At 38.2% G+C, this 24,633-nt stretch overlaps 1 protein-coding gene across 2 annotated transcripts; it reads right to left on the reverse strand.

The window, feature by feature from the left end:
* Nucleotides 1-156: 156 nt before the first annotated feature.
* pde5ab (phosphodiesterase 5A, cGMP-specific, b) lies at nucleotides 157-23,939 on the reverse strand. 2 transcript variants are annotated; one of them, XM_027013095.2, is made up of 21 exons: nucleotides 23,713-23,939; nucleotides 20,477-21,113; nucleotides 19,053-19,142; nucleotides 18,865-18,936; nucleotides 18,660-18,749; nucleotides 18,437-18,574; nucleotides 15,692-15,759; nucleotides 14,231-14,339; nucleotides 13,931-14,006; nucleotides 12,958-13,133; nucleotides 12,033-12,083; nucleotides 11,084-11,230; nucleotides 9,253-9,378; nucleotides 6,043-6,137; nucleotides 5,757-5,844; nucleotides 5,029-5,129; nucleotides 4,495-4,572; nucleotides 4,298-4,361; nucleotides 2,442-2,516; nucleotides 2,251-2,334; nucleotides 157-2,043 (listed from the first exon to the last, which is right to left on the reverse strand). In XM_027013095.2, exons 1-21 carry the CDS (start codon nucleotides 23,805-23,807, stop codon nucleotides 1,921-1,923), a joined length of 2,583 nt encoding a protein of 860 aa, XP_026868896.2. In that variant the 5' UTR covers nucleotides 23,808-23,939; the 3' UTR covers nucleotides 157-1,920. The 2 variants fall into 2 exon arrangements, with proteins under 2 accessions (XP_026868896.2, XP_026868895.2); XM_027013094.2 differs by having other exon boundaries at nucleotides 12,024-12,083.
* Between the last annotated feature and the right edge of the window lie 694 nt (nucleotides 23,940-24,633).

Here is a 24,633-nt window from a genome sequence, read left to right on the forward strand (position 1 = left end):
CTGCTTTGACACAGGCACGAAGTCCTTGGAATTATTTAGCTCTGCTCAGTTTGGTAATGACAGTGGATGGTCAATAGGTGGCAACAGCATTGCAATACTGAAAAATTATAGTTCAAGCCTTTCCACACATCAAAAATGCACTTCTTGTAATATATTAAAATCTACTTGAAAGTTTAGTGTATATGAGTTACAATGGTGTACAATACACTGGTCAAAGTTTTAGTAATGTCTGGTTATGATGCTTTGTCTTTGGTTTTTTAATCAGTTTTTGTTTTTTTGTAATTCAGAATGTGTATTTAAAGTCTTTCACATACAAATGGAATATTCCTTTTCAAACCTGCCATTTTATAAACATAAAAGACTGCCCCTTATTGGTCCAGTTGAAAAGCAAACAATAGAGACACCTGCTATGCTGATCAGTGTACGATGAAAAAAATACAGAAGGTGAATGCTTACAGTAATCTCGTCTCAGGCTTAAATTTGAGGAGCTTCTTGAAGAGTGTTTTTCATAAACACAAATCAGGCTATGGTATGAGAGACTGATAAATGAACTTGATTCCTGAACCTGATGGATACTTGGAGCTGAGAGTTCAAAATTACTGTTGTCCAAATTGTAGGTTAATTGTAAACAGGACTCACCTTTCTAAAACATTTGGTTTTTCATGTTTGTATTTTAAGTTTTTGAAAAATGTAATTATACTACAAAGCTGGAATGCAGACTCATTAAATCATTTTTTTTTTCCATTCAGATAACTTAATTTGAAGTATAAACAATTTAAATCCACGGATCATTATTTAATGCTTAAGGTGACCCTTGAGTCAGCAATGTTACAAATAATTTTCCATGGTAAACACTTCTAAACTGGTTAAGCTCTCTAGCTATTTTTAGGAAATAACAACTGCAATCTGGTTGCTGTACTAAGGCACTTTTTCCAGTAAATCAAACCTGCCAGGTAGTACGTTGAAAATGTTTGCTATACGTGTTAGAGAAACATCAGTAGAAGGAACACTAGGAAACAAACATGACTAAATATATATATATATATATATATTTTATCCTCAACAACCTTTAAGTCAAAATTAGCTAAATTCTCACATGAGAGATTTGATATAAGGTCAATAAATATACAAAAGATGTGAAAACTAACAGTGAAAAAAATAAACTTTTTCTGTATATCTGAAGTGGATGTATTCCTTTGTAGCTGCATATGTTAACTTACGTCTGTGGTGCACTGTAGTGAGAAACTTTGTGTGCATCTACTTCTTTAGTTCAATGAGCGAGCTACAGTAAACCCAGTGATGGGGCTAAAACAAAAATATAGCTCAATATTAATTCCCTCTCATAGACACTATGCAAGGTTTTAAATGACTCAATACAAAGATCCCAATCTTTATATTCTTTCAACAGCTCCCTTACTATAAGCACTAATTTATATATTACCTGGAAAAGACGAAGGAAATAACAGCTGATTTAGTGATGCATGCTTGCAATCAAGCCATCACCTTATTGTATTCATTGCTAACTAACCCCACCCCTTCCCCAAAATCTTATTTGCAGTGACTACAGAGGTGGAAACAATCAATAATCACCAAACCTAGGCCAGCCTTGCCCTAATGTGAGTGAGTTTCCTTCTAATTAATCACAAAAACACACAGGTGACTCAGTTTGACTGGTGTATACTGGAACATATTGCTTTAGTGCGGTGTCCCCTCCCCCTTCACCACCCTTAAGCAGGATGGAACCAGTATGATTTATGTCTCAAGGACAAATTGCATTCAGTCCCAGAGTTGTTAAGGAACTCATGACAGGAGGAATTAAGCAGCCGTGACTACAAATGATCCATCACTTAAAACTTAGTGTCAGGTGTGAAGCAAGGGCCTGGGGAAAGTGGGTTGACTAGCATGGTGGTGACTCCAAATTTAAAGTCCTCCATTTAGTAATCCTGCCTCCTCAGCCTGCTCTGCTAGCAGCTTCCAACTCTGCCTGTTCTTCCTACAGCCCTCAAGCAGGGGGGAGCAGGAATCTGACATACTCGCCAGTGTCTAAAACATACAGAGGGAAAAAATAGATATCTCCATAAGAAGCAGGGGAAAAAAAGTGAAGACATTCTATGCATTGACACCCTCCCAAATGCTCACTCCTTTGCTACTTTGCAACATAGCTTGTTTATCAAAATGGGATAAATTTAGATAATGAGTGAGCCTCTATAAAGATGAGAGGACTTCTAAATTGGCTTTGGTGTCTTTTACCTCATATAACTGTATGCAAATGGCATCAATGAAAGACACCTGCATGCTAGGAATCTTATCACGCTTCTCTCTGTTCATCAGGTCCTAAGGGAAAGAAAAGTGAGTAAAAGGTGGTTGTGACATCTGGAGGTGATGTCTTGGCATTATGTGTTCTAATAGTATGATGTAAGGTGTGCAGTAAGTGAACGTACAATAGGTTCAATATTCAGTTCTTGTCTTTCTTTGTCCCCCTGTTCAAAGAACTCTGTAGCCACAAGCTCAGCGATCTGAAAAAACAAGCAGACAAAAGAGGATGAGAGAAAATTAAGGTCTTAAAACCGATGGGTTATTTTCATATTAATTTTGGTTCCCTTCTGTTCCTTCTGTGAAAGATTCCTGCCGTCTACCAACAAATTATTTCACTGCAACCTACACCTTTATGCCTCCTCCTCTTCATGCCTTCAATAATTGGCTCTTCTGCTAGTGTTGCTTATGTTTGCCAGCTTTACACTTGGCTTTAATCAACACCATCATTCACCATGAGAGGATTGTTCATGTGGCTATGTTCTGGTGTTTCCACATGTTTTTAACCCCTTGACATGCAAGTTCTGATTCTCGCAAACATGATAAGGCATTTAATCAGTCTTTGATAATACAAATATAAACTAAATACATATTAGTGCTTTGTGCTCAGTATCCCCTTTTCAGCACACTGAAATACTGAATAAATTGTTTTATTTGATGACTCAGTCATATCAAATGTGTTTTGAAATGAATTGACTGAAAATGATTTTTCATTAATTATTTTAAATCTTAGAGTAGTGATGCAGTACAGCATATGCATATAGGCTCTGGGCCAATGTTGGCCCAGTTTGGATATTGAGGGTTTCATCTGGGTAGCTCTGGCTGAATGCTGACAGTTGTGGTATAAATATGGCACCTGACAATGGCTCAGAAACTTTGGCTGTTTAAGGGCCATCAAGCATTTTGGTAATGGAACAGTTCAGGCTACCTAATTTGGGATGTTTGGGCCAATATTACAGGCCATCTTATCTGTGCTAGCTGAGACAATATTACTTGTATGTTAGAATTATGTGTTAATGAGCATCCTTAGGACAAAATAACAATGGTCTCTCATAAAACTGGTAACACTACCGAGCTTGTATTCTGCCATGTCATTATACTTCCACAACAAAGTACCTAAAGCTGGAATTGGTTAATTTTATAAGTCATAAAAATGCCTTATATTTACAATTTTTAAAATTTTATTTCTTAAATTATTCTTATGAAAATGTTTACAATGAAATCAAATATCTCATTGATCTGTTATTAATCCTATTGTACAGTTTAATTCCATTTCCTAACATATTGTTTCGCGTCACCCATATATATGTTATATGTAATATATGTTGATTTAACAACGGACTGTGTAGGAGGTGAACAGCATGGATTTTAGCCTTAATTTTAATTATAAATAAGCCAGGTAATTGATTGAATGTTTATATTTTCTACCTTAACTCAATATTAAGCTTGAAGCAGGATGAGATGTTTTCATAGAAATCACATGCCTTATTAAACCATTTGTGTATGTGAGAGAGAACTACAGTGTGCAAAAAAGTATGTTTCTAAAATCATGCATAAAACATGTATTAAAAGGGAAAAAAAGGAAAACTTTCCAAATAATTATAACACATTGCTTATTTTGGCCAAATCTCAAGCATAACTGCAGTTTGACAACTTCAATCCTTCCTGTCTGTCAGCCTATGTGTATGTGTGAGGTATCTTGTGTATATGCAGAACAACAAACATTTAAGGTCAATAAATCTTGAGTGTTGTGTATGAGAGAGAGGGAGAGAGCATGTGTGTGTGTCTACATGCATAAATGAAACTTAACAGCACTGCTGTGCTTTCACTCTCTACTAATGTGCAACCATAACAAGGAAACAAATTAGAATAATAAAGGTACAACAGGAATGAGAGACATAATATAGTTTAAAGACCTTCCATGCACTCAAAGTATGTGCAAAGTGTGTGCCTTTGTAATAACATAGCTTTCTCTTACTCTTACCCTCTTTTGTACAGGCCAGGGCTTTGTAATAGCGGAGATATCACATGCAGTCATTAGCATGGACCTGTAGAGTAAAAATGTTGTCACAGAACAAGACACTTAAGAACAACCTCAGTATTTTGACACTTGCAATTCTACTCACAAAATAATTTATTCTTGAAAATAAGGCATTTAATATTTGTTTCTACCCCACTCACCTCAGCAGGTCTTTGTGTTGGTCTTCCTCCCAAACAAACTGACTGTTTTTTGTAAGTTCAAAGAACTCTGTTCTTTTCCTACAGTAATACGGAGAAAACAATTTAGTTATTCTCTCCGCCATAGATAGCCTATATATACCTATATTCCACTGCTAGAAAACAGATGAGGTTCAAGCTTTTAGAATGCTGACTACAAGTAGAATGACTCTCAGTGCTTAAAATTATTTTGAATTTTGATATTAGACCACCAACTGGTTGCAGCTAACAAAACAAACAAACAAAAAAATTAGGGTGACTAATGTTAGCTAGCTACACTGAAGGCTGTTGGACCAAATTGGATGCTAACTTGTTAAACTGTCTTGGTGGTATACTTTGGTTTCAACACTCATATAATGCTCAGAACACAGAGAACTGACATAACCATGCCCTAGTTTGTCTTATGGTTTAATGCTTTACTACTGTAGTGTAAACCAAATTCTTTTTATTGAAGCAGTTAAATTTTAACTGCTATTGTGGCTGATACCTGGTACCTACTTCATGTACAGAGCCAGATCCGTTGCCAAAATAGCCTTCTCAATCATCTTCAGTGTAGTTCTGTATTCATCTAGGGACAGACCGCCTAGAATTTGATTGCCCTGAACAAATGGAATTGGCAAAAATATTAGCTACTTCAATATATAAGAAATACACAGGAGTAATCTCTAATGTTTATAACATGCTAATTTAACATAAAGGCAATGAGAAAACCTCCAGATATTTAAGAAGAGGGGCATGTGTAATAAATTACTTCTTGAACCCATTCTAACTTTTGAATTTGGTTTAACTTTCAAGTAAAATATCCTGAAATTAAATCAAACTAAAATGAAAGTACAAACATGAATCAGGAAGTCATATTCATATTCATTTCTAAGAGCCAAAAATGTCAGTAGGAATACAGAGATCCCTGGAGACTGTTGGGAATGCAGGGAGGGGTCAGGATAGAAGAATGCAATCAGGTAGGAATACTACCTACCTGACAAATACAACCATAAAAAGTCCTCAACTGACTTTACTGGGTCTGAATGGTTCAATAAATTACTCTGTGTGTGTGTGATCAGGTTTAGTGTAAATCGACCTTAACTTTGGGTGAACTACTAAACTGAAACTCAGAGCAGACATTTAGATTGAGTTTCTCTGTCTCTTTCTTATTGGATCTTCAGGTGAAGGTCTTCCCCACAGCAAATTTATTATGACACTTTTGGGCGGAAGTAGGAGGTACTTACTGGACTATTGAGAATCATGAGGCACTGATCAAAGTGGTGGTGCTCCATAATAGAGTGGCCATACAGCTGGGCCAGTGGGTGTTCACTCCTATTTACACAATGGAGATTTAGAGAGGTTTCCTGCATCACTGGGCTTTTTAAAAAAAATGTGACAGCTTCCTTTATTTTTCCTCCAGAGGACCAAAATATGCCAGACTTATCATCAGTTTTATTTTTATCTGGTTTCATCGTCTGTTGCCATTTTTTGTCAAAATGGACATCAACCAAAGCAACAGCGCAAACAAACCTCTTGATATATGAGTTGTTGACACCTCTATGGTCCAAATCGTGACACAAAGTTGCAATCATCAGGGCCAAAACCTCCAGCTCACTTAGATTATTCTGTTGATGAAAAAATTATAAAGATTACTTTTTCATAATTTTCATACATACAATTATATAATTCATTTCATACAATTATATGACAAGTTTCATTCATGTAATAACAGATACACCATGAAAACACAGTCTCCTTTTGTGAGATCAAAATAGCTAATTTTACTGTATCTTGCTGCTGTGATTTTTGGTGTATTAGATGTTTGTTGTTACTTTATTACTGTGTATACACTGTATGTGTTTTACAGTTTTGAAGTAGTGGCATTTTTGTGTTCAGTCCCCCATTTTAGATGAGTATTTTTCTAGCATAAGTGAAGTATTCCAAATAATAACTCAGTCTGATCTTTGATAGACAAGCTTTTGCCTGTAAATAGGGGTTTCAACAGAGAATGCATGCATTATTGTGAGTTTAGAGACTGACTTGTCCAGTCCACAACCTTTCACTTTTTTTTTCCATTTTAAGTCTCAACTAAGTAAATATCACAAATAATTAGCAGTTGGTTATGACAATGTGAAAAGCAGAACTTTTATTTTTACCACACTGCTTTGCAGACTGGTTTTGAAATTAAACAATTACTATGAAGTTAAGACCTTCATACACAGGGATTTTCGTAGAATTGACTATGTAGTCCTTTTTTACTTAGTGGTCGAATTTTAGCGAACCGAAGGTAATAGGACAGTTGGCTGACCAGTTATTTCTTAGCCAGCTGTGTGCTGTTGTATTATTATTTCATGCACAAAGGAGCTAACAAAAGGGGTTGAGTTCTAGATGTGGTTATTTGCATCCAGAATCAACTGCTGTCTCATAATATGAGGAAAAAAAGAGGCGTGAATGCTCGTAAAGGCCATCATAAGCCAGAATATCAAAATCCACCATTCAAAATGGAAATAGCCAAAAGAAGAGCAGTGTCCAAACCAATTGTTGCCCAAATTACTTAATATTGTGGTGGTAGTAATAACAAACACCACAACAGACCACAGTAGAGCACAACATGAACAGATAAGGTACACTTTCAATCATGATGAAAAACTTGAACAGCTAAAGAATACGCTGCAGGATAGGGGTGTAGATGTTCCCTAAAAGTACCACAAAGAGAGGATAACCAGCATAACCTCAGAGTTTTCACCACAAGATAAAAAATAATGGTAAGCATAGCTGTAGTTTTAGGAAGGGGGGGGGGGGGGGTGCGGGGGAAACATGTTCCCTCCAATAATTCCCGCTTACACTACTCACATGATGTGTTAGGTTGAGTGGTGTGAGCAGTGTCATGTCCCCCCCCCCCCCCCCAAGTTAAAACTATACCTGTGCAACTGCCCGTAAGCCTCAAGAAAAAGATCAGTTTAAAGTTTGCTTTAAAAAGTATATAAAAGAATGTAAAAAAGCATCCAATATGCTCATGTTCTAAGCCAAAACAGCTCTCCTTCATCCAAAGTATACCAGAGAAACAAGTATGTCTGCCAAGTGAAACTGGCTCCGTTACCTTGATTGACAATGTGATAAAATCCAAAGTGCACAGAAGCATCTTAAGTGCTTTGTTCAACTAAATGCTATAAAATTGACTAGATGGCCCTTCAACTTGCAGTAGGAAAATTACTTGTAACATACTGCTAAAGCAACTATGAATGTTTTTTTAGGACTAAAATGTGGAATGTTCTTGAGTGGCCATGTCAGTCATCTGACCTGAACCCCACTGAAGATTTCACTTACTGTAATTAACAGCAAGATTCAGCACTAAATGTTTATTTCACTTCAAGAAATGGTTGTTCACATGCTTACAATTTGAATTGAATAAATCAAGACTTTTCAGTCTATCTTAAGAGCTTATCATAATACAGAAACCATACTAACTAAGGTCCTAAAGATCTTAGTCTAAACTGTGATACCGGTAACCTGTCTATATTGCTTCCTTTTGAGCTTAGTGCTGCATTTGACACAGTGGATCACTGCATACTGCTAAACTTGGTTGGTCTAATTGTTATTACCCTGAACTGGTTCCACGCATATGAGCACTATGTTGCATTAGGTGAGAACAACTCTAAATGCTGTGGTGTCCCCCACAGCTTGACTTTACAAATAGCACTTTTTATTCTCTAAATATGTCCCTAGCCACTGCTCCCCAGGGTCCCAATGGCTTGATTTGTAATTGCCTAGAAGATATCAAGTTGTGAAAGGAGTCATAATATCATGCAACTTAATGATGACAAAATGTAATCTATTATTTTTGGGAATGATCATGAGTGCATGCATGCAGTAGACTTTATCACATTTGACTGTGATCTAAGCTTTATACACCATGTTAGCAATGTCTCAAGAACAACATTATATCGTCTGCATAATATAGCCAGGAATATCCTCACATCAACTAATAGCGAAAAACTCATACATGCATTTGTGTAATCACGATTGGATTGCTGTGACGCACTGTTAACAGGCCTCCCAAAGAAAGCCTTCAGAGAATATGGAATGCAGTGACCAGAGTCCTAGCATGTACAAAGATGAGAACACACATTACATCAATCCTTAGAGTTGCACTGGCTACTTCTGTCATTCAGAATCAACTTTAAAATCCTTCTATTGACCTTTAAGTGCTTTCATGGTCTCACCCTTCTTTAACTCAGCAGCACGATTACTAGGCATGGACCCTCAAAGGCTCTCAGATCAGCTGATAAAATTATGATGGTAGTCTCCTCGTGCTGGTTTCTGTCTTTATTGTATTGTGGATTTGTTGTTCCATTCTTATACTTTGTCTCGTTTAATTATGGACTCTTATTTGCTGTATGTTATATTATGTACTTTGTTACGTGTTCTTTTAATTTGCACCTTTCTTTTATTTATCTTTTATGTTCTGTAAAGCACTTTGCAAACTATGTTTAAAAAGTGCTAAGTAACTAAAGATGATGATGATGATGATGATGATTATTATTAAAGTGCTCCTGTGCAGAATTATCAAAGCTAGATCTGTGCCTCTAACGCAGATAATGTCCACATGGGAATCCTAGTTACTCTCCAGTTAAAGAACAAACACCCTCTGTGCCGTTAGACAAGGTGACAGAAGAGTGAGACATTGGGCTGAACTTCACCACCAGCTGAAGCTGAGGTGGGCAGCACTCTCCTACTGACCTGCAGCCTCCCGGCTTTGAGGATGGCAAACATGCACTGGGATGTGTTGAAGGCATGCCGCCAGTTGTGGTAGGCCACGTTCTTCCTGTAGTTCTTCTTTACGCTCAAGACCCACTGACACAGGCTCTGAACACCGTGAAAAGGAGCAGACAAGAACTGGTCAGAAACATGTGGAAGCGCTGAGAAGCAAAGAGGTTCTAGAAAGAGTGCAAGAACTGAAACGATGACGGCAGCTCTTTAGTCACTTGGACATCTTCTCATGGAAAAAAGGCAAATTCAATTTGCTGGCTCTTAGAATTCGACTGTAAACAAAGAAAATTGCTAATCAGATTACTTTACTTTATCAATTGTCTATTCTTTTTATCCCTGCAGGAGGATAAGAGTAAGGTAACTAAAATAATACTCGTGCACAGCAAGCATATGCATGGTTATTGTACAGAATAAAATAAGTGGGCATCTGCTGGTAATTAGTATTTACATTGTTATGAATTGGACAGCAGTTAAATCCAAGCACAATTCAGGCAGCACATAAATACCAAACATTTAGTTATACAAAATGGTTGAGAAAACAAAGGAAACACCAAAAAATATATGTATATATTAGTAATGAAACTCTGATCTGCTTCTACTTCATCTTAAGTGATTGGAATGATGTTGCATACATCTGAACAACAAACCAAGAATATGTTCTTTATCATGAAAGCATTGTTATAATATTAAACATAATATTATTATGCAGGCCTTTAATGCAAATATTGGTTGATGTCTGATTTGCTATAGAGCTGAAGGATGGGGCTAGATGTACATGCTGTCACTTAAATTTATAAAAATGTAATTTAAAAAATAATTTGCCTTTATTCACAATTAACAGGAACTAATTTGATTAAAAAAAGAAAAACTGCACTGTATCACAATAGTACTATATGATATCATAACCAATGTAAACATATGCTTTACTGGTTTACTATACACAGTAAAACATGAACAAAATCCTAGTGCATAGAAAAAACAAACAAACTGAACAGAACAGACCCAAACATGGCCATGCTACAGATAAACATGCATACAAAATAAGGCAGAAGGGCATGGCTCCCCGGTGCAGCCCCCATGGCACAGCTTGGTGTTTACACCATAGCACTGCTCTGGCCCACTGAGGTTGGTCACTCGGTGGTGGCAGCGCTTCCCTGTGACTGATGTGGACCTGACAACAGCCGGGGTGGTCGGAGGGCACCTGCTTTTGCTCACACGGCCCCGGGCTGTAAGCGCTGCCCGGCGATTTCAATAAAAAGCCTGTCCTCGTGCCACATCTGTGGCCCTTCTCCCTTGGCACCAAGGGCCATATAAGGAGCTTGTTCACAAGAGCCAGGCATGGTGAGTGGATGTTTTTTTTTTTTTTTTTTTTCTGTAAGGACAGATGCTTATAACTATAGATTTCATCAGGTAATTATGGGCCAAATCAAAGGAGGTGGCATATTCTTTAAGGATATTCTGTTTAGCTGCTTATGTTTAGCACTATTTTTGTAATAGTGATGTTTACTGAACAGATGGCATTCTTAAAATATTATACTAAAACAATCTATAAGTTTGTACCTGACATGCCTGGCCTAGTTATTTATTATAAAGTCAGAAATATTATAGACGAGAATAAGAGGAACCTTACTCAGTTATATACTACTGATATGTGCTATTGATGTACAATTATAAATAAAAGTGGTGTTTCACATTCCTCTGTATTACAGTTTGGTCCCTCCCCACCTAGAGAATCTTAATGTTAGCATCTTACTCTCCAGTTTGTATGAGGAGTCATAAGCATAGTTAAGTGAACATATACCTTGTACTTCATTTGAAAGTTCTGGACAAGCTTGAGGTCCACAAACATGCGGATAGTGGCCTGTGTGGTTTCTACATCTGACAGGTCAAAGTCACTGAAGCTGAAGTCCATTAGTCTCAGAGATTGGGCAGAGGGAACAGTGTCAGCCTTTTGTCAAAGAGAGCACACAGGCGAGCATCAACATACATCCTCATAGTTTTAAAAAACAAAGCACATTAAAACTAACAGTTATTTTTTGATACCAAAACAAAAGCCCATGAGATATTTGTTTTCTTATTATACATAAACACACACACAATCTGTAAACTGACTATTACCCTCCAACTACAGAGATCTCTGTCAGGCATTAATAATCAATGAGATGTGATCCGCATATTCTGAGGCACACAGGATGAGCATTTAGCTGTGCTCTGCTTGTCTCTCTAACTCAGACCTCAGAGTAGTGCCTTTCATGGCAAGAAATGCTATTTGTGCTGCACTCAGCCTCCCACTTCTCTCATCTTGCTTTCATCCACTGGGAAAATCGTTTTAAACTACACAGTATGCACACAACACAAACAAACCATATATATGGGAAGAAAACACAAAGACCATGAAACTGAGGGGAACAAAATCCTGAATGATTTCCACTACATATAAGCATTTTATTCCTACCATACTGCCTGAGAGACCTACACAAGGTAATCCAAAATTAACAACATAACTGGCCATGCACATCTTGGAATACTCCTGTTTCTAACCACTGGATTACTCTCATCTCTAACCTCTGGAATACTTCTGTCTCTATCCTCTGGAATACTCCTGTCTCTAACCCCTGGAAGACTCCCGTCTTGAACCCCTGGCTAGTCCCGATCCTGTGATCATCAGAAAACTGATGACATTTGCAGAGTATGAATGTTGAGGTTTGGGAGGCTCAATAAATTAATAAAGTGTAATTTACCGCAGTTACCTGGAGCGCCCGTGTGTCCTCCTCTCTGGCGGAGGCATGGTAAGAGAGAACCTGAAGGACACATGCATAGATGCATGTACATACAAAAGAACAGTCCTGGGTAGAAAATTCACGATTCTAATTTGTAAAATCTGTTTGAATAAGTGAATATAAGTGTTTCCCAATATGACAATGGCACATCATAGGCTTGTCATTTAGATGCTCACGTGAATCAGGTTATAAAATTTTACTTTTACAAATGTACAACTTTACTTATAAAATCAGCAGTTCACTTCACACACTGGCCACTGTATGGTGTTATATTTTATATGGGAGCTGCTTCTATTTGAGTCACCAGTGTGCTCAGCCTAGTGACCTCGGAACTGCGAGGCTGTAAACAACACACTTTTCTATTGCCTACCATCCTGAGAATAACCCTGGCCTTTTTTCACCCCTTCCCAAGGGATCAATAGTAAGAGATTTAAAAAAAAAACTATGACAGAAGGGGTGTAAGTGAGGGACCAGGACAGGGTCTGATGGGTTGTGGGGTAGGGGCAAGGGCAGGGGTTGTGTGAGAAGTGGAGCCAGCGTGCCATCAGCTGCAGAAGAGTGTTACTGGGCCATCTCTGATGGTGGCAGCTCCCCCCGCAGAGAGATCAGAGGAAGAGTGAGGTGGGAAAAGATAAGAGAGGTAAGGATCTCAGACCAGAGCAGGCAGTGTGTGACTTGGAGTCTGGGAGGAGTGTGCAGCTGGGGGGAGGGGGTGCATCGTCATCGCCACCGTTTGTTTCTAAGATACCGACCTATACAGTCTCTATTTAGGTGACAGCAGCTTTGATCATTATCTTTCCTCTTTAATCCTTGTTGGTACCATCCTTTGGGTTTAATTACCTTTTTATTTATTGATTTTTTTGTTTTCTACTAATAAATAAATAGGTTCACTGACCTCGAGTGTAACTTCTTGCTTAGCCATGGCCCTCTCCACAGTCTCATACATCTGTGTGTTCTGGATGCCCAGTCCACAAAAGATGGCAAAGGCTTCTAGAAATTGTTCATCATTGCGATTAAAGGCCTTCACCTCACCCGTGCTTTCATCCATTTTGTTGATCAATTGGCAAACACCTTCACAGGGGATAAAAACAATCTGGCAATCAGTAGTGCTTACTGCCAGGGCCGCTTCACATGTTAAACAGTGTTATAAATCTGACCAGGCATGCCACAAACAAGCAGTCCTCCAGGAAAGGCAGAATCAGTTTCTTAGTAACATTTATTATATATGGCCTTTCCATTTCCATTTTCTATGTGCACAAATGGCTGTCTCTTGACTAATCAGTTTATTATTTATAGGAAGGAATAGAGTAATTAATTGCCCTTAGCTGCCACTGTACATCAAAAGTAGATATTTAAATGAGCTTGATATAACAGAAGACCCCCAAAACCCAGATCATCTGTGTCTTTGTACCCAAGGAATTGGAATTCCCAAGAAAATGGAAAATGATGAAATTTATTATTTTATTTGGTCAGCAGCATAATGGATGGTGCATTCTGTCTTGCTGGATAATGATACTTGAAAATGCATAAGAATGCCCACTGTGGATTACTGAAAACAATTGTGATTTCTCCACTATGTGGAGGTTAGCTTTGACTGACTGGGAACATTACATTTTAATAATATAGCTGGTTAAATTTAAATGAATCCTGTTTAATCTTTTAATTTAACTTGTTCTTAAACTTGAGGATATAAGAGGAGGCAATGCCTTTATAAGACACATCCTGTAAAATTGAATAATACTATACACAAAGTAGATGTGTTATTATTATTTAGTTTATGTAATCTTAATAACAGGCAAAAGCTTGATCCTGAAGCCACTGTATTAAAGGAAATAACACCTCAAAGTATAGCCACAAGTCAGTCTTACCTATAACTTTATCTTTCTTCCCATTCCTGATTGGTGTGCACAACAAACTCTTGACATGGCAGTTTGGGTTCTCACACTGAGAAAAGTGATAATATAATAATATATATTCTGGTTGGAACCAAAAGAGACTTATGTAAGTATGAGATCAATATCTGGCACAAAAAAAGAGATTATCACAAAGGGTGTGGAGAATACAAAGGCAAAAATGTCTATGAGAAAATTCTCAATACCAGAATGGGAGAATGGGAGATCTCCTTTTGTGATAAAGGATCCCAGTGCAATGTTCTTACACATACTTACAGTCAAAGGAAATAGCTGGTCCTTTTTGATGTCAGGAATGTTCAGTGGCTCCATAGTGTTCTTCGCATACTGAGCATACATGTAGTTAATCTTATGCACATCCCCATCCCTGTAATAGAAAAACCCCCATAAATTTACCATTGTTTGACCTACAGTAATTGTAACACACCCTCTCAGAGCATGAGATCATAAGTTAGAATTTATGGTTCTAAACTCAGCATAAGTTAAGATGGCTTCATAATTCTACAGGAAAAAAAGGCAATCTCTGGAACACTGACTGAAATCTAATGTATTTGCATTCTCCCTTAATTCACTCATGTTCTTTGTTATTATTTTTTGTTTGTTTTTTATTGTTTGTTTGTTTTTTATTATTGTTTTTGTTTGCTTCATAAATATTGTGATTCTCTGAAGCAACATTCTTTCATAAGCTTAATCCTCTAAATGGGAACATCTTTAAAACAAATATTCATTATAAGGAAGCAGCCCTTAAAACATTTTGCATTTGTTCACTAAGTTAAAAAGCTTCAGGATATAACCTATTGACATATAAATAACTCAAGAGGTACTTTAGGTTCTTAAGGTGATTTTTATTACTAATAAGAATGTAGCATCTCTTGGAATCCAATCTAATATTATCACTAAACATTAGACTGTGGGCTACCAGAGAATCAACTAGTTCACACAGTCTAACACCCGTGTTTTCCATTTGGCAGATTCCTCTAAATGCAACAAATTATTGCACTTCAAACTGAAGTAGCAGCATACAGACAAATAAAGATATTTGGCTTATACTAGTATGCAAGTGCCATAAAAATGTGTCTGTGTTTAAGAGTCTGCACTTCCCAAGCAAAGGTTAGTCTTTCACTCACTCTCTCTCATGAAGTAAAATCTTATCCTGCTTTTCAGCAGACTGCAACAATAAACAACAATTATGGTGAAAGCCATATTTCTTGAGGAAAGAACAGTATTTTTTATGAAGGACAGTGCATGTGTAGTGCCTTTTACTCTACATGATCCCTATACTGTTTTTCCACATGGTCGATTACCAGCCGCATGTGTGAGTAATAGAACTGTCAAAAGAGGCTTGTGGTTTTAATGGAGCACCCACATTAATAAAGAGGCATCTACGTGCAGTTTGGAGCGAGTTCCGTGCCTCTCTGAAAACCCTCAGATGAATTCCAGAAGAAAGAAAATCACTCCATGGACACAGGTTAGCCTAAACAGATTATGATTAAGCACCTGTCAAAGCCACTATTGAAGAGGCCATTGTTTGAAGCCAAAATGTGCTCTAACAAGGGTATAAGCTTCTGTCTTGATATTTTTTTGGCTAAAGAACATTTTCTTTAAAAAGAAATCTAAAGAGATCTTGCACTGGTTTGTTCATTGTCCATTTGTGACCAAACATCATGGTTTGAGAAGCACACGTGGACATCTCATGCCTCTCTGAACTCAGATTCTTACCTGTCTGGATACTTGCCAGACCCAGTTAGCTCCTCATACTCCATATGGAACACACTTGAGAAAGCATCCTGTGACACAAACAGAACAGTCATAAGCTAAATTGCTGTAAGAAGTAAACTCAGGCAAGCTTTCATGGAAGGGGAGCCAGTGGTTTCTGGGACCTTTTAACGCTGTTAGTGCCTAGTGACTGACTGGATAAATGTGACCCGGAATCCCAGCATTTAATGTGCTTGTGTTTTGTCTGTTAGAGTTTCCCGCCTGCAACAATTAAAATCGTTTTGGATCCTGGCGGTGGCCAAATGGCATTAGTCAAGCAAGCGAGTCGGAAGAACCTGTAACAGATCTCTACAATAAACAGAGAGGAAATTTAATATACTATTCATCAGCTCTGCCAGAAGCTGAGTTTATCTCAGCATTCCGAGACACACGGTTACCTCCTTATAGGGACTTGTCTGCAAACCTGAGCTCGCCTCGTAAAAGCTGTTTTCCAAATTTTATGAGACCATGAAAACAGGATAAGATGAACCAGGGTGCCATCCAGATTCAGTTTAACAGGAAAAAATATTAGAACACTGGTTCAATTTGTGATGTCTGTAGTTCAACAAACATTGTCTTATATTTAAAATACTAAGTGTAGCTCTTTCTTAAAGAAGAAGAATGTGTTCATCAAGTAAACAAAAGCTGGGCTTTCTTCTTTTAAAAAAACAGTTGTGCTGCATCAATAGTCAAGAAAATCTCTGTCAAGCTGACAGACCCCAGAACTCTCTCAGGGGCCCATATAGATCAATGTGATTGGACTAAGTGGATTTCTTCTGAGCACACAGTCTCCAGGACCACTAAGACATGTCTCTCTTAGCAAGTGGCTCAAAACTACAGGAGACCACAGTAGGGCAAATCAGACCTCCCACAGAGAGTGGCAGATGTCAACATTCATCAGATATTACCCTAAATACAGTCCACCATGCAATTTGCAACTTTGATTTCATAAACTTTGAGACATTGCCGTGTAGAGGAATTAAGAATACAAAAACATCCTTTAGTATAAACAACTGTTTAATATAAGATAAGCCCTGTTGAACCTCTCAAAATTGCTTTCACGGAAGATTATAGTGTATAAGTACCATGCATGGATAAAAACATATCTAAACACACACAGTTTAAGCAACCAAACATCCATCATCACTGGTCTAGAAAGGTCTTTCATGCCTTTTATCCCAACCTGTTAAGAGATTTTGGCTTTAGGTTTTGGCTCCAACCACAGTCCCCCTCAGACAACACCTGCTTCAAGATTATAAGTGAAATCATTCTTCTGGCAGTACTGGAATACTCTCTAACACAGTGAATTATTATCAGAAACACCTCTTGTGGGAGTTTTTGCCTATGTATGGCAAACAGGAGGCCTTCATAAAAAACCCACAAACAAGGTGTGAATTTAAATGTGCTTTTCTTAGTTGCACTGGAACCAAAAAAAAAAAATGTTTTCAGTGCAACAGACTGAATTAGGGGCTTTTACCCACATTTTCTACAGGCACTCACCTTCCCCAAATCCCACTTTTTTGTATTTTTGTATTGCTTGTCACAAGCTTTTAATGTAATACATGGCAATCACTGGCTACACTTGACATCAGAAGCTTACCCCTAAGAACAATAATAGAGACTTCTATTGGATTATTTCAGATATATTGGGTGTTCTTTGGTGCTAATACCTTTAAAACCTATATTTACTTTCATGGGATTTTCAATGACTATAACTGGCTTGTGTGTGTGTGTGTGTGTGTGTGTGTGTGTGTTTGTGTGTAGGTGTGTGTGTGTGTGTCTTTCTTGTCTATGTGTTTTTGTGTGTGCATGTGTGTGCATGCGTATGTGTGTGTGAGTGTATGTGCGCGCGCGTGTGTGTGTGTGTGTGTGTGTGTGTGTGTGTGTGTGTGTGTGTGTGTGTGTGTGTGTGTTTGCATGTGTCTTGTAATTACTTCTTAGCCAGTGTAGAATAAAGCAGCAATTCAGCCATTTTTCTGCTTGTGGTTCTGCTGTAAATGAAACCAGTGTTGCCTACTGATTGGCCAGCCGCTCACCGATTCAGCTCGGCACACCAAAATACCCAACACTGGCTCCCCTCAGGAACATGGTGACCAGGCTAGGTACTGTTCATCATTATATCACATGCAACATATGTCATGTTTTTTAAATTCTGTCTTTCAAGTCGGAAATAACCGTAACATTATTACAGTTTATAACACTCTATGACATGTAATAGAACTACGTTTGGAAAAATCCCCTTTAGCACTTGAAATGACATCCTCTCTTGAACAGAAACCATTCTTGTAACTGGGAGTGATAGATTACATAAATGTGTGCTTGTCTGAGTCTGAACTCAGTAATGTGCTTTTAAAGTCTTATACAGTGACAAATGATCTACTGTAACAATCACCATATAAAGATATTCCCTCATCCAGACCCCAATAAGCATCTGCTCTTTTTATGGCCTCTCCAGTGTTATTCAGCAGTACCCCAACAGGCTTTACAGCCTTTTTGCTTAAGGCTGAAAGCATACAAAAGAATACATATTTCCAAAGAAGGAATGGTGAAGCCTGCCCCAGTCTCTAAAATACATTAGTATGTGTAGTAATAGTTTTATTCCTTGACTGTTTTCTCATTACTTTCCACTCTCTAGTTCAAACTTTTCCCATCAATTATCAAGCGCCTTTAATGGGTCAGGAAGAAGAAAGTGAAGTGTTCTTAACTCACCGACGTTTCGCCATCAACGATAAACACAGTGCATTCCTGAGCCTGCATGAAAGACAAGATGGTGGCGGCAATCTTCCTTAGTAGCACATCCAACGACTGCTGTTCTTCAAAGATAAGACTGGCCAAGTCCAATAAGACCTAAACCATAATTTTAATTGGACAGGTAAGAAGACAAGACCCAAGACCTGATGCTTTATAATCAAGACTGAAAAGGAAAGGTTACCTGATTCCGCCTGTTTTCGAGCTGTGACGTCTCGTAGAGCTGTGCATTGTGTAGGACAATACCCGAGAAAGCCAAGTAAGAGGAAAAATCCTGAGCACAAAAACCCACAAACATGATTTAGGGATAATTGACATTTACAAAGAAAATGGCAATCTCAGAGTCTTTTGAATCTGACCAATTTTTGTAGATGCAAAATTGTCTTCACCTTCTCATCTTGTTCTGTGAAGGTACTGTTCTCCCCACACCTCTTGTTGATTGCTTGTGCCACACCAACAACCTTTAAGATGACGATGAAGAAAACACACATGCTGTGTGATTTGCTGTTTAGGTAGTAATAAAATCCCCTGAATCCTCAAATGCTACTACAGTGTTTTTGCTTTTTATGTCTCATACCTCATCTCTATGGTTTTTTATTGGCATACATAGGATGCTCTGTGTTTTATATCCTGTGATCTGGTCCACTTCTGCATTGAATCGAGGATCCTACAGACATAAAATAAGTTATACACTTATACACTTTTTATACACTTTTGATGTAATCAATATAATCAGGTTCAATGTATTTAATACACCTGACCTAAAACAGCTCTCTGACATTTGGCTCAAGTAAACCTACAAATAAATTTGCAAAATGTATTTTTCAGTGTGCCTAGCACAGTTAATTTAAAATAGCATTCTGACATTTGTTACAGGGTTTTTATTACAAAGACTTAAAATATAAGATATGGATTTTCATCATTCTAGCATTTTGATGCTAGTTTCTGCTGCAAATACACAACAGTGCATAATCACAATATCTTAGGTATGTCCTATAATGCCCTGGATTATTTCTTGCTGTCATATCAGACCACAATTATCTTGTCCCAGGAAGCCTAGCATGGATATCTATGACACATAAAAAAACACAATTAATCTAAATTAAGAATGGCTAAAAGTACCAGCTACCTTAATTCAAACTGTTGGCTAGCAACTAAACTGCATAACAATCAATGCCTAATGTAAACAAGTCAGATAATGCATATATTATCATTTCTGTACTGTATGGTATAATACATAAAACTGTTATACAGTGTTAAATTTGATTTTAAATCTTAAACCCAATGTGTTTTCTTTAAAAAACATGCCTTAAAGGTTGACACTGTGAAAATAAGAGGTAAAGGTTACATCTATACAGCAGCTGTATTCTGACTTTGACTACTAACTACTGAATATTGAATTTGTTGCTTCTCTTGGGGGACTGAAAGTGACCTCAGTTGAGTACTTGGGGATGCATGTGAATCATTTCAGCTATTGAGACTTCCAAAAGTTAATGCAGAGCAGGTGGTCATATAACCCGATAGTCAACAAAGTCTGTCAATAGACACCATGTGCAGCTATTGGAAAAAGTGGCACTTGCAGACCCTCAATACATAAAGTTAAGGACAGATTTAACCTGCCTTCTTCACTGCCAAAGCCAACACCCTTATAACCACTATATCTCATCAAGCACTTCCAAGCACTTTAATTGCACACTAATACTTTAATGATAACACTATCAAAATCACAATTTAAGTATTTAAGAGCTTAACTATTCAAATGTCTGCATTCTCACAAAGATCTAAATATCACATTCAACATTGGTGCAGGTTTTACAGGCAGTTTTAGAATAGTTTGCTTATACAGCACCTTGTGTATGTAAAAGGTGCTTCATAGATATAACACATTATCATTATTTTTATTATGAATGTATTTCTTTTCTTTCAGTTGTGCAGTCAAAAAGTCAGAGAGGTCACAGCTGTGTCTATAAAAAAAACAGCAAGTGAGAGTGAAAACCTCACCTCATACGCATTCTTGATGTTGAGAGGCTGGCCTGTTGCCGCCACATGACCAACTATACCTTTGCTCCACTCCAGACGGATGCCGCTGTTGGATGCCTCCTCCAAAGTGGATCCCTCTGCAACGTCAAAAAGCCGGCTAACCAGGAACTTCTTGTTGGAGCTGTCCTCGCAGACTAGGAACAGCGAGTAGCGGTCTGCGTCGATCAGCTCATGGGTGTGCAAAAAGATCCTGTGGCAGAGTGCTGTCAGGTCCAGGTGGCTCGAGACATCCTTGACAAGCTCCAGCAGGCGGGCGCAGCGGTCGCCCCCATGCTGGTCCCCCTGTCCCCTGTTGTCATCCGGCCCTCCTCCCGAGCCAGTCTTCAGGGCAGCTGGGGGAGGCATCTGCGCTTGCTCCGTGTCACTGAGAAAGGTGAGTGAACCCTCAGCGTCCTTCACCACAATGGGCCGCAGAGGACGGTCAAACTCAGATGCAGAGATCTTGCGGGTGGGGGTGGATGGAGCCGGGCTGGGTGACGGGGTCTCACTGGGGCCCAGAGAAGGTAGAGCACTGAGGGGTTCAGAAAGAGCTTTGAATCCCTCTCTGGAGGGCTGGATAGAGTGAACCCGCTCAGCAAACCAGGCGTTGACCATTTCCCTGAAAAATGACAATCAGCCAATAAGAGCACTGGAGACATTTAAAAAGTGATTCAGCAGGACAGATGGGCAAGACTATGGTTTTCAGTTAGAGTTTGTATGTAGACACTTAACTAATGCAGAATACATTGAGGTTAAAACAGCTTGCAAACCCTTTGGAACTGCCTTGCTTTCAGTGTGAATTGATCCTAAAAGGTGAATGGGTCTAATGATAATGATAAATGGTCATAATAATACATAGATAAAGAGAGATAGCTATTTAACAAACACAACATTTTATAGTTCCATATCTTTATCAACTAAATTGTTAAACAAACATCACTAATGGAAAAATATATGAACCCTTATATTTAGTATGTAGTGGAACCTCCTTTCTTGGTTATGACCTCAAATAGCTGCTTGCTACTCAATTCTGAGCAGTGGTTTGAACGTATTCTTGGCCAGTCCTCAACGCTGTTTCAATTCATGGACATCTGTGGGGTGTCTTGTTTGAATGATCAAAAACTCAGGCCCACACCGGTCTATTCCCACCAACATGCTTCATATTTTGAGATTTTGGTATTGGTATGTAATGTTTTTTTTTTTTTGGTCAAAGCATAATGCTTGGTACAATTACCAGAATTTCAACTTTCATCTAATCTGCCCACAATATATGCACTGTTCTTTGAAGATGCATGCTCCTACAGAGAGTAACAAGGGTTCTGAATTTCTTCCATTTCTAAACCATCTTTGTGACTGTGAATCATTTTGTGTCTTTAGAAATCCTTTTGGCACCCTTTCCAGTTTTATAAATTGTTTTTATTAGGTCCAAAGTCTTTTGATCAAGCCAAATCTCACTTATCAGGCCTTACTATATCATACTGCACATACCGCAGTACAGAATACAGCGTTGAAGAACAGGTAACCAACCATTAATGCAAAAATTCAAAACTTATCCAAAATTTACATAACTTTTCTTACAACTAAAGGTGTTTCTGCAGATTCTGATTCTAGTTTTCTTAAACTTTGTCATTATGTAGGTCGTGGTGCTTGTGAAAGTTTTGTCTGCATTGACAATGATCTTTCGAGACGTCTGTCGATTGGTATGCAGATCCAAATATTTTAAACTGGTTCTAGAATTACCACAGTTACAAATCTATCTCTTTATCTTTGTACTACTACAACTGGGAGGTGAATAGAACACAAATCTGTAGTGTGTTATTCACAGCTTGTTGCAGGACTGAACAGTAAAGCTTGAACAGATTAGTGTACTCAGCTCATAGTTTTCATCTGGACAACAGAACAACAAACATACATTTAAATGTTCAAAGTCCAAAGTCTAAGCCCCATGGTTTTTATATGATATTGAATTAAACTTTGAGTTCAGCAACTAAAGTGGAAAATCCCAGAGGCTATAAAACTTGCTAGGCATGAAATTCACTGGATGATTATCTTCTAATTCTGGCAAAATGAACTATTTCTTCCATCATGCTCAAAACAACTATGTGAGCAGAATCTGTGACAATGGACAATCTGTGACAGGAGTTCCACAGAGAGAGCCCAACCCTCAGTGGAATTCCTCAGGAGTCAAACTGAAATATCCTCAGCCTGTATGGTTAAATCAATAGCACTCACTTTGAAGAGTCCCCACTCACTGGTCATCTTCTCTATATAAAACATGTCCACTATGACTGACCAACTATACTTGGTGCCAGGCCAAAATTTGCTTTGACTGCAGTAAAGCAGAAAGGACAAAACACAATCCATAGGTGAGGGCTAAATGCAATACTGCTTATGTAGAGAGGAGATGGTGATTTGAGCTGAAGTTACAGCATATCCATTAGTTTAAAAGAACACAGGCTAAGTAGATGCAATGACTTATTAAACAAGGAAGTTGAGGAAATCCCATCAAAACCAAATCTAAATTATAGTGTGCAATGGAATATAGTGTAAGTATATGTGGTCAATCAAGAACCAGTTTAACACTGCATTGTTGATTTAACAGCTTTACTGTGTATATTGCACTATTAATTTACAGCAATACTCCTTAACTACGTCGTAAGATATAGCAGATTTATAGCAAAATCCCTTCTACAATTTCCAGGTGTTTGTCCATCTGTATGTGTCCACCTGCACTTTAAAAGCCTATACTTTCAGATGAAAGAAGTCTGGCTACAGGTCCCAAGCAGGAACAGAGAAACAGAAGATGTAGAAGCGGCGTTGCAACGGACAGGCGTGAAAACGTAACACGAAAACGACCACAGATAGGTGTATACAATAATCGCTGCATACTGCTATAGGCTGCACGTAAATAGAACTATAAGATACCACAACGAAATAAAAATGTCAGCACTTGTACCTTGAATGTGAGTAACTAAAGCTGTTCAGAGTGACATGTTTATCAGGAAAAATGTTAGCTAAAGACTTTAAGCAATTAAGTGTCCGCGTGGCGTCCTTAAATCCTCAATTATATACATACTGCACTGCACATGGTTGTATTTGTAATGACAGTATGTCTCGCAACTAATCGACTATATCCCATCCATTACACTATTCTCTAGTATATTCTGAATTAACAAATTAGTCGTAGCTGGTTGCACATGTCTACTTCCTTAACTTACCGGGTGGCTTTTCGAACAAAGTATGAGTGAGCGAAGTCCCGATTGTCGTCAAGCCAAGCCTCCATCCTTTCGCTTTCTGAAGGAAAACCCTCCATAGCGCGATAAGAAATTATCCCCCCAGAGTCATTGGACAACTGTTCGGTTAAAAGTGAGGAGTCGGTAAGATATTAATAAATCTGACTGCTTTACTCTGTTAGAAATGCGAAGAGCAGCCCTTGTCACTTGTCAAAATCGCGTGCGCACGCCCGCCCGCAGTATGAGAAAAAGATACCGACCCTAACGTGCGTCTCTCTCTCTCTCTCTCTCTCTCTCTCTCTCTCTCTCTCTCTCTCTCTCTCTCTCTCTCTCTCTCTCTCTCTCTCTCTCTCTCTCGGTGTGTAGTTTAGCTATATAACTAATTAACGATCTTAGATTGGTCAAATATTTGTTCAGCCAAATTCATTTATGAACAGGGAACTTTGCACTTCTCTCATACCTTTGTTTCGTGCAGTTGAAACAGTCTAGTTGCATAGCTAATTTTTTAAAACACTAAAAAGATTAGGCATGTTGAATAATGCATACGGGTCTACTGAATATTTAGTCTTTAATATGGACAGCAAAATATTTCTCCACAACAATTAGGTTATTAAAGACTTCAGACTTCATAATTAAAAGCCTACCACCCAACAGAATATCCCAATGTTCACTGTGTTCAGTAACACCAAGCTCATCCACCCCTCCCATTCTGCTAGTGTCCATCATACACAATGGTGTAGCCTTACTAGCAGATGGTACCTCTTTTTCTCTAGAGACAAAAAGGGACAATTTGGAGACATATGTGCTCTCAAGGGCATCGGTGTGACTCCACTTATAGTTGATTGGAGTGAGATAACGGCACCCCTTTGGGCATACAGTCACCCAGACAATATGCAATGAATATAA

This window comes from Electrophorus electricus, chromosome 19, assembly GCF_013358815.1.
Source record: "Electrophorus electricus isolate fEleEle1 chromosome 19, fEleEle1.pri, whole genome shotgun sequence".
Lineage (NCBI taxonomy): Eukaryota > Metazoa > Chordata > Actinopteri > Gymnotiformes > Gymnotidae > Electrophorus > Electrophorus electricus.

Bases quoted from the DNA above. Each gene is read 5' to 3' on its own strand.
- pde5ab (XM_027013094.2), bottom strand. From the start codon at position 23,807: ATGGAGGGTTTTCCTTCAGAAAGCGAAAGGATGGAGGCTTGGCTTGAC. The intron at 18,937-19,052 runs GTATGAGACATA...GTCATCTTAAAG, and splicing joins TAAAAAACCATAGAGATGAG to GTTGTTGGTGTGGCACAAGC. The intron at 13,134-13,930 runs GTAAGACTGACT...TCCCCTGTGAAG, and splicing joins GAAGAAAGATAAAGTTATAG to GTGTTTGCCAATTGATCAAC.